This window comes from Coregonus clupeaformis, chromosome 13, assembly GCF_020615455.1.
Source record: "Coregonus clupeaformis isolate EN_2021a chromosome 13, ASM2061545v1, whole genome shotgun sequence".
Classification (NCBI taxonomy): domain Eukaryota; kingdom Metazoa; phylum Chordata; class Actinopteri; order Salmoniformes; family Salmonidae; genus Coregonus; species Coregonus clupeaformis.
Window position 1 is genome coordinate 41,056,783 of NC_059204.1, and position 11,052 is coordinate 41,067,834.

The 11,052-nt window shown below is 41.9% G+C and overlaps 1 protein-coding gene across 1 annotated transcript in view; it reads left to right on the top strand.

The window, feature by feature from the left end:
• The window catches only part of LOC121580224 (gamma-aminobutyric acid receptor subunit alpha-3-like), a 138,143-nt gene extending 133,528 nt beyond the window's left edge, over positions 1–4,615 (top strand). Inside the window, exon 10 of the mRNA XM_045224586.1 lies at positions 2,965–4,615. Within this exon, the coding sequence (XP_045080521.1) occupies positions 2,965–3,306 (342 nt within the window). The 3' untranslated portion in view covers positions 3,307–4,615. The remainder of the gene's footprint in view (positions 1–2,964) is intronic.
• The last annotated feature ends 6,437 nt before the right edge of the window (positions 4,616–11,052 follow it).

Genomic DNA, 11,052 nt, shown 5'->3' on the forward strand with positions numbered 1-11,052 from the left:
ACACACATACACATACACACACACACACACACACACTGGGACACACTCATAGCCCCAAGATGTGGTGTCACATCCAAGCAAAAAGGCTGCACGTACGGACACATACAGTACACACATACACACAGGGACATACTGCTACTCTTAGCCATAAGCCATAAGGCACCTTCTCTCTGAACACAGACCCAGAGAGACACTGTAAGACCCAAGATACTCTGTCACCCCTGCATACACTCACAGCAAGACACTTTAAGCCTTGTACTCAAACACCCTCACACACTCACATACACATACAAATGCACAGGCAATGTCTCCCAACATTCCCCACTCAGGACCAAGGGGCACTCATATACACACACACACACTAAGGAGTCTTCATGCCCCAAGCTTGCCGAAAGCATTTATATAATCACACAAAGTTTGTCTGCCCTCAAGCAATTTTGGTGTACTCTTGTGTACAGTATAGTGGTACACTATGTTTTGAAGAACATTACTTCTAAACAAAGCCCCATACTACGGTTGCCTCTGCCTGTATCTCAGACCACATAACTCAGAATTATATTATGGAGTCCCTCGCCACTAGCTGATTGGCAGGTGTGTTCTAGCAGGGCCTTATATGTCAGGGTGGTAGGCTGAGAGCAGACCTGATGCCGGGGATAAATGAGCTTAGGTAGCTGTGGTAAAGGTCATGAGACGCTTGTTAATAGTTATCCCTTACTCATGCTGATCTAAGCTGTGATATAAGGGGCCCGGGGTGTTGTTGGATCAGGAAGAATCAATACCCTGTGAAAGCCTCAGGGCGTCCAGGGGGCAGCAGCCGTCACCGCTAAAAGACTCCCTCTCCACTGATATTGGCATGATAGAGCCAGAGCCCAGGCCCAGCCCAGCAAATAGAACCCTGGCCCAGCCCGGCAAATAGAGCCCAGGCCCAGCCCAGCAAATAGAACCCTGGCCCAGCCCGGCAAATAGAACCCTGGCCCAGCCCAGCAAATATAACCCTGGCCCAGCCCGGCAAATAGAACCCTGGCCCAGCCCAGCAAATAGAACCCTGGCCCAGCCCGGCAAATAGAGCCCAGGCCCAGCCCAGCAAATAGAACCCTGGCCCAGCCCAGCAAATAGAACCCTGGCCCAGCCCGGCAAATAGAGCCCTGGCCCAGCCCGGCAAATAGAACCCTGGCCCAGCCCGGCAAATAGAGCCCTGGCCCAGCCCGGCAAATAGAGCCCTGGCCCAGCCCAGCAAATAGAGCCCTGGCCCAGCCCGGCAAATAGAGCCCTGGCCTAGCCCGGCAAATAGAGCCCTGGCCCAGTCCGGCAAATAGAGCCCTGGCCCAGTCCGGCAAATAGAGCCCTGGCCCAGCCCGGCAAATAGAGCCCTGGCCCAGCAAATAGAGCCCTGGCCTGGCAAATAGAGCTTGGGCCCAGCCTAGCAAATAGAGCCCTGACCCAGTCCAGCAAATAGAGCCCTGGCCCAGCCCAGCAAGTAGAGCCCTAACCCAGTCCAGCAAATAGAGCCCTGACCCAGTCCAGCAAATAGAGCCCTGGCCCAGCCTAGCAAATAGAGCCCTGGCCCAGCCCAGCAAGTAGAGCCCTGACCCAGTCCAGCAAATAGAGCCCTGGCCCGGCAAATTGAGCACTGGCCCAGCCCGGCAAATAGAGCCCTGGCCCAACCCGGCAAATAGAGCCCTGGCCCAACTCGGCAAATAGAGCCCTGGCCCAACTCGGCAAATAGAGCCCTGGCCCAACCCGGCAAATAGAGCCCTGGCCCAACCCAGCAAATAGAGCCCTGGCCCCATCCAGCAAATAGAGCCCTGGCCCAGCCCAGGTAGAATCACAGACAGACAGACAGACGGCATACTCTCTCTCTGTTGAATGTCATTACTGCTACTTTGTTCTGGTTTGAAGCCCCTCTGGATGGAAGGTTTTCTCTGGTAGTTTGTTGTTGTTTTGGAACGGATGGAGCGCTGTTGTTCAGGTGCCTCTGGTGTCCTCTGTGCATTCTGTAGCCTCCATTCACCTTGTACATCTGAGGTGAAATGCAAACCATTACCCCCTGTGTTAGCCCCCCTGACCGGCCTGCTTATCCAATTGGATCGGCCAGTTCTCCTTGATGCTGTGGTTTAAGACAAAAATCCATCATAGCACCCTGGTTGTTATATTCCATTTACCCTTCTTATACATTAATCAACACCTTGTTGATGCAAACCTGGCCATACTAATGTAATACAGCATATGAATTTCTCAGCTGTAGGTGTATTTCTGACATATGAAAAAGTATCTAAGGATTCCCTGAGGCAGGATTTTGAGACCTAAAACTGCTCCCAACCCATCTTTTTTATATCCCCTTGCCTTCATTCCTAATCTATGGCCTATATACAGTACAGCCCCAGTCCTCAGAGGGTAGTTTGTCAGGCCTGTTTACAGGTGCATTGATTTAACTCTGCTACTCATCCTGCTCTGCTCTTATCCTACCACTAACTCTCCAGTGCCACCAGCCTAGACAAACCCTGTCCACTACTCTGCTCTGCCCCATTTCTTTCAGTGGTTCAGAAAATAACAAGCCTCTCGGAAATTAGACCATGATATTGCCCATAAACCTCTGACCTGTGTCCTATGTTACAAATGTATTGCATGCCATGCCCTGGGGTGTGCCTATTCTCACTGTGCACTGTGATGTATGCATATTTTGTCAGGGAGGCTCATGTGATTTGCCACTTATTGGAGCGTAGATGCGTAATGTTCTATGACCTTGGCCTTTTGTCTCGGCTGGGAGGGCTACAGCCCCAATCCCTACACTAGGGCCTTGAGTTCTTTCAGCTTGGCTCCTAACCCAATGGTGCAAAACAGGGATGTCATAATGTTCCCTTCATGCATATTGAGCATCATTGCACCCCCAGTCAAAACAGTCCCAGGTAATGTTGTCATTTGATGATCCAGCCCTGATTTTCTCAGTTTCTCTTCTCTTTACAGAGAAGAGAATCTGCCTCTCTTTCCAAAAAGGCCAATAACACATTCAACATTGTTGGAACTACCTACACCATCAATGTGGTAAAGGACCCAGGTTTAACCACAGTCTCCAGGAGTGCCACCACAGCTACACACCACCACCACCACCACAGCCACAAGGTCCCTAAAATGGACGACTCATATGTGGAAGCCATAAAGTCCTACAACCGCGTCAGCAAAGTGGACAAGATATCACGCATCATCTTCCCTGTGCTGTTCTTCATCTTCAACCTGGTCTACTGGGCCACGTACATCAACAGCAAGCCGCGCGCCATCCCCTCCCCCAGGTCCACCTCCCAGAATTAAACTCACCAGGACAACCTATTAGGCTGAGATTGCAAGAGGCCAAGAGATCCACCACATGTTATTGTATCATTGTTTTTTACTTAATTTTGATATTTGCAAGTCTCAATAGATCGAAGATAAACATTCTCTTAGATTTGTATGTACATAGTCGAACTATAAATGATCATTTGTTGTTTCCTGATTATATGTTTCTTTGATAGAATAGCCGGATGGTGTTTTGGACATGTTTTCTCTTCACTCTGACATGATAAGGGGGAGCATGTGTTTGAATCCTTCATGTTAGCTCATTACAGAGGATCAGGTCCTGGTGCATCACCGTGTGTAAACACACACACAGACACACACACTCACACCATTCACTCTGAATTGCGTCAGAATGCAGCAAGGAGAACCATTGGCTGATTGTCGCTATAGTGGGCTCTTATAGCCAGGGGCAGCCTGTAGAGTTCCATTGGAACATCATTAATAATCCTCAGTGTCTGCCCTTCTGCTAGCGCTGAATCTCAACAGACCCAACGCAATATCATCTGAAATTGCTTTTGTGTCCTATGGGCCTGCCTGTGCATTTTCCAGTCCAGTGACTCTTATTGTTTTAACAGGCTGAGTATGCTCAAAGAGAAATAAGCAATGTGCCTTTTTGAATACCCACATCTTTAAGATAAAGCTTTTGGCGCATGCAAACACACACACACACACATATACACAAGCACACCGGTGTCCATATGTTTTGGGCCTGTGTGCGGCGGCTCCCCCTTCTCTCCCTCCACCTACAGCCCATGGTCACTGGTGGACATAGTCAGCGAGGGTGAAATCTCTAAAGCATCTCATGCTGAAGGCCCTGTGTAAGGTAGAGGAGAAGCTGCAGTAAATAGTGGGTCAGTACCACTGGATGAAATGTAATAATAATGTGAATGATGCAGCATTATCAAATATTCTCTATGTACATTCTCATCTATTGGCTTACAGTGGTCAGCCTCAGTGAGCCACACAGCTGTCATAGTATTCTGACATCATTACCTCAGATTGAAGTCTAATATAGATAACAGTTCATTTGTATAGTAACACAATCATTGGTTAATTTATTCAACCATGTTCTATCTATAGTAAAAAATTCTTGACTTTTCAGTTAATGGACGTTTTCTGATGAAGGCTTTGACCCTTGTGCCTGTTCGTGTTGTTTCTTTTCTCCATGGGATTATGATACAAATTTGAGGCCCCATTTAGAAAAGACAACTTCTTTTTTTAAGATGCTCGTTTCCATGTTGTCATTCCCATTCTATAGATTTGTTTTTTTGTGTGTGTACAGGGATGGGCAAAAATATAAAAATACTATTGCATAATACATTTACAAAATACCATAAAGATCAATGTATCAAAATAAACTACAAAATAATTTTATTTTTAAATGTATTTCATTAAAATACATGTATTTTGTATTTTAAAATACAGAAATACATTTGCAAGTAGCTGGCCCGAACAGCAACAACATTCTCAGTAACGGTTACAGAAACGTTTTACTTGCTATAACTGTAATATGTTGTTGTTTATCTACCTTAGTTGAATGCACTGACTGTAAGTCACTCCGGATAAGAGTGTCTGCTAAATGACCAAAATGTAAATGTATATATGAAAATGAACATACCAAAAGGAACTGCAAAGCACACTGGGTATTATTATTAGCCTTGTGTCGGGCGGAGCTCATTCGAATAATACTCAGCATGCTTTGCAATTGTCCATTTTTACATATACAATTATATTTAGTTCATTTAGCAGATACACTTATCACACCATAGTGCCATCATACTTCTGAGACCAATGCAGGGGGACAGGGGGCTACAAAATTGTGAACCACTATAAAAAATGATATAGGAAAGTATTTTGTATTTTGAAAATACATATTACAGCTCTCGAAAGTAACTTGTTACAAAATACATTGGAGTGTAGTTCAGCCCCCAGTGTAATACAAATTGCAAAATACTCAGAAGTAATTGAAATACATATTTCAAATACATGTAACATAAATACTGCCCATCTCTGTGTGTGTAACTCATGATTTACATTATACAGGTGACTGTGGATAGGAAAATGTTGTTAGACTGTGTTACACGTCCACATACATAAAGCAGGGATGAAGGAGAGGCAGGTGTTAAGCTAAAATAAGTTGTGCTAAAATCATACAGCCTGTACATGGCGATGGTAATAGTTGCTGTGAAAGTAATGACGTTGCACAGGACTTTTCCTATGTGTTTCTAGTGTATTCTGTGATTGTTAAGCAGATGACTTTCCCAGAACCCAACATATGTTCTCAATCATCTCTCAAAACAAGACTACGTTCAAAGGAGAAACGCCTTTCAAATGGATAGAATGGATACCATTTTATTGTGACTTCCTGAAGGTGTGTTAAAAACACAAACCATGTACAATGTATCACACATATGCATGACAATCTGTACATGTGGAAGTCTGCAACCTCCAGTAATGCTGTTTGTCATATTGAATTGTAAGGCTTAGTGTCAGTGTTTCAGTTGCTAACTAAGATACTGTGTAGTATTCCATCTCTGTTGGAGCTGGGGGGTTGGCCTTCTAGCAGGGCCAGGGGTTGATAGCTACAGGAAGGACACTTATCATCATAAATCATATATGGAATATATTTATATATGAATACATACATAGTAAATATATTTATGCTAATTAACACATGCAATATAAGACATTATATACATGTTTAATATGATATAGCCTATACAGTATCATTGGTAGAAAGCAGTAGATAAACAAATAGACACATTAATACAATATTTAAACTAAGGGCAAATACTTTAATTATAACACAAAATAGTAAGTTGTGAATTTTGTAGATATTGTGAATCCAACTGTAATAGAGCGTTTGTGGAATATAATTAAGTCAGGTTAGTCATTTTTCATATTGATCAGTACTGCAGTCTTACTGTACATTCAGCTCTAAAACACATTCAATGCTATGGGACATTGACATTGGTGTAGCCCAAAGGGCGGCAGATGGCGATATTGAGTCGTTTTATCTTAACGTCCAAAGGGAATGTATGCAGCCGGCTATACACTCGTATCCCTCGTGGACCGGTTCGTACATAAAACATTCTCCATTCAGGCTGCAAAGGCGTCGATTCCCTCATTAACTTGATTTAATGGCAAGAAAGCGGAAAATAAAGGGGAGAAATGTGCGTACTTTCTTTATGAAACACCATTTTCCACCAACATGCTAGGGTGGCTAATGCTACTTCCTGCATTCAGACCAAGGGCAAACAACAGATTGCTGCAACTTGATTGGCTGAGCGCTTTGGGCTAACATTGGTGATGCTTGGCATCTGACATCTTGGCTTCTCAGCAAGATGAATACCTTGCGTGCCCTTTTCATACCTAACTGTGAACGAGCAGATGCTTTGTCTGCAAGTGATGCTGCTCGACACACTGTACTCTGTTCTCCTTTCTAACTGCACTGAGGGAGTGGAGACTTTCTCCACAAAGAGAGCTCCCAGATTACTATGGACTCTCTTTATTGGCCATGCTAGTCGTTGCAATCCCATGTTGAAGTGTCTCTCCCCTCACTCTCAATGACAGGACCCTGGGTGTTGGAGAGCACTTTCTGTCTACTGTCTACTCGCCGCTTAGCAAATACCAAATAACCCTGTGGGATTTCAAGGACATTGTATGTGGACCCAAAAAAAAGTTTAGGGGAAAACTGTCCAAGAAAAATCTGCTCAAGTCATTTGGTGTGTTTTGACATGTGGCTCATTGAAACATCAATCTTGCGCCTCTTGGTAGTTACCTCTATCACGTGGGCTGTGCTCTAGCGCATGCTAGTCATTTTGTTTGTGGTGTTGACACTGTGATTCAATGCAAAAAGGTAGCTGGATGGAATGAGGAAATCCTATAGGGGACAGGGCACTGCCTGCACAATCTGTGTTGCAATGCTTGATAGCACCAAGGAACAGTCACATGAGTGTAATTTATGTGAGGTACTGCATACAAATGCAAGGACAGCAGCTTATAGACATGATTCAGTAGTGTCCACACTTTTTTATTTAGTGGAGAATGTAGGGGGTCATTGTGAATCACCTCACAGCTGAAATATAGTCATGACCCACTGGGCACAAACTGGGTGAATCAACCTTGTTTCAACGTAATTTGTCAACGTAATTTGTCAACGTATTGTGACATGGAAAATACATTGGATTTGAAAAAAGTACTGTTTTCATCTAATGTCAACCAGCGTTGTAAATATTGAAATTAGGGTAAAACTTCAACTTAAATACATTGACTTAACCTGACTAACAGATTGTTACATCAATGTAATTTCAACATAATCATCAGAACTATGTATAGATTGAAACTGCATTGAAAATTCCACGTAGAACCGTAAAAAATATTTTTCATCCTATGTTAATTATATTGAGTGGTTGAAATTATGTTGAATACATATAAGTCATTTAGCAGACGCTCTTATCCAGAGCAACTTACAGTTAGTGAGTGCATACATTTTTCATACTGGCCCCCCGTGGGAATCGAACCCACAACCCTGGCATTGCAAGTGCCATGCTCTACCAACTGAGCTACAGGAGGGCTTGATTTGACATATTTTATTTGGTATGTTTGAATAAACATAATTGTTTCAAAGTCACGCTATTAACCAAAATATAGAGCTACCTGTAAATTGAAATAAAATGTGAAGGCACAGTCCAACAACTCCTGAACAGTGACTCCTACAGTTATATGAGAGGAAATGCACTTCAGTGAGGACAAGTCTACCATCCAGTTGCCCATCTCTATGTACTCTGCTTAGTTTTGGAAGCAAGCTGTGTTCTGTTCAGCTGAGCTATCATGTCAACACATTTAGACCATGATCAACTTCTATACTCATTTGCGTAGACTACCTAAATAACATTGACTAGTTGAAAGTAACTCCTTTAATTTTTTTTACACTAGCAGTATGTGAAAGTAAATTCGGAGTGAGGTGCCCAAAGGACACCATCATTTCAACGTGAACCTAGGTATACAATCATTCATCCATGGTAGTTACCGTTAGCCCTATATATAGAATGACAAATTCATGGTATTAATAATAAACTTTTACCTTTGGATATTGTCTTTTATATGAAGGATTGTTGGTTGATTTCAAGTTATTCATATGTTGGAGTCACATCTCCATCTCAACCAAAAATCTAAGTTGAAGAATAGGAAGTGCATTTAAAGTTTGATTTATTGAAAGTGCATTTAAAGTTTGATTTAATTTCAGTGCTAATCTTTAACTTAGATTTATGGTTGAGATGGAGAAGTGAATCCAACATATCAATCGTTAATTTGTAGACAAACTGGATATTGAATTGTGAACACAACCAAATATTTTGAAGGAGATGGACAGTATCTTCTGCTTGGATAGTATATATTATGAATAACACATATAAAATACCATATCCAAAGGTAAAAGTTTATTATTAATATCATAAATGGCATCCTATTTAAAGGGCTAATGGTTACTACTTCTAAACTTCCAAAGATCCAATCAACCATGGACGAATAATAATATACCTAGCTTCACGTTGACAACTAGGTAGCATCAATGTTTGGATGCCAGGTGCACAATCTCCATACAGGGCAGACAAGGAAAAAGGCACAACCGGGCGCGTGCAAGCTCCGTACAGGGCAGATCAACAGGTGCAACCAATGGACAGGGTGGGGGGTGGCGAACTTGACACCGACTTGCGGGCAGTGGATTCCGAACAACGACATAGAAATTATACCAAAAAATCTAAATGCAAACAAAAAATGTATACAAATAATAATAATTTTGGGGGAAATTATACCACCACCAAAAGGGCACTTTGGAGACTGGAAGGGAAATGAGGCATGTGCTCTGCAAAGGCAGAGCCCTGTCTGTACACGTGCCTGTATACCAGTAGGAGTCACTGTTCAGGCAGAAACCGTTAGACTGTGGCTTCACATTTTATTTCAATATACCTCTTAATTTAGGTTGATGGCATGACATTGAAACAATGATGTTGATTCAAACATGCCATTTTACTATCAACATTGAAACAAGGTCAAATAAAATCTGACTAATCAAATATGAAATTCAACATAATTTCAACCATCCAATGAAAAAGATTTCAACGCAATTTCAATGTAAATGCTACATGGTGCTGATGATTATGTTGAAATTAGATTTCTGTAACAACCTGTTAGTCAAGTTAAGTCAATGTATTTAAGTTTAAGTTTGACCCTAATTTCAATGTTTACTACGCTGGTTGAAATTAGATGAAAACAGTACTGGTTGATGACTTTTTTCAAATCCAATGTATTTTCCACGTTGATTACACATCACAATACGTTGACAAATTACATTGAAACAACGTTGATTCAACCAGTGTGTGACCAGTGGGGAGGCAATAGGACCAGAATGTAGATGTCTGCCTAAATATGTACCGTTTAACGATTTTTTGCCTCTGCCATACAGTATGTCTCCATTATTTTCAGATGATTTGCTGTGCCAAATGACCTTTTCGAAAAAAGAGTAGAGAAATAATGTGCCCAAGGATATTGCATGGTTTCATGTTTTGCTCTCAGAGAGATTGAGTTTGGCATTGAACATTTCTGAAGGGCTTTGATTATGACACGATTTGATAAAGCAGGCGAGTTGTGTGGGAGATGACATTTGCCTAGCCAGACCCTGACCTGTTTAACATGCATTGAAGCGGTGATTATGAACATTCTCCATATGATGCTCCTACAGCTGACCCATATGCCTCAGTAAATTATTTAATGTCATATATTGCATCACTTGAGATGCTCAGCTAGAGCACTTGCTGTATCAGAAAGTTGATTAGGATATTCAAGTGACTCTACCAGGCATCCTGCAGAAGGAGCCGTATACTACAGTTTGGAACTGTGCACGTACAGTAGTTTGTCAGACAAGACAAACAGAACGTCAATGTTATTCTCTGGTGGTTCACTTCCTGTTTAGTATTGAATGGTATAAAGAGGTGGATTATATTTAGAGCCAAATAACCTCTCTTTTTTTCTCTGCGTGCATTAGAGAAAATTAGGATGTGTGAAAACTGTCCCCATGAATATTTGAGGTTATACCCTAGAATAGTTTTGACTTTAAATTGGTTAGGTTGCTTGTGCCTGCTATGTAAAAAAGTACGATAAATTATACATTTAGTATAAGTGTTTTATTCATAACCACTGTTCTCTGAGTGTACTACGTTTGGATTGGTGTGCTGCACTGTGGATGCTGCATTAGCTCCAAAGTTAATAAAGCCAAACACATTTGACATCTTTCATCACAGTAACCTAGTTTCAGGAATCAGTGCGCTTGCATATATAACCTGTGTGGAAACCTGCTCCTTCTTTGGAAGCTTCTTTGGCACTGTGCTCTGTCCTGCTGTATTAAAGGATACAATGATCAACTACAGAATTATAAAAATGATCAGCACCCAGCATATCTGATTTTATTTTATTGTTCATGTGAAGGCAGAGTGTCTGCGAGAAGGTTAATTTCACCCCTCGCTGTTTTAAAGACTATGGTGTAATGATGACGTCAATCTGTCAGAGGTGGAGTTTTTTTTTTATAGAAACCTGACTTTGAAAGTGTTTATTTTTCTGTCTGTTGTGAATGTTTGTTTGTGGGGCTAATGACAATACAGAAATGTTGTTTTAAACCTCCCTTTGTCCAGATCTTGCTGTTCTTTACGTTAAATAAAGATACAG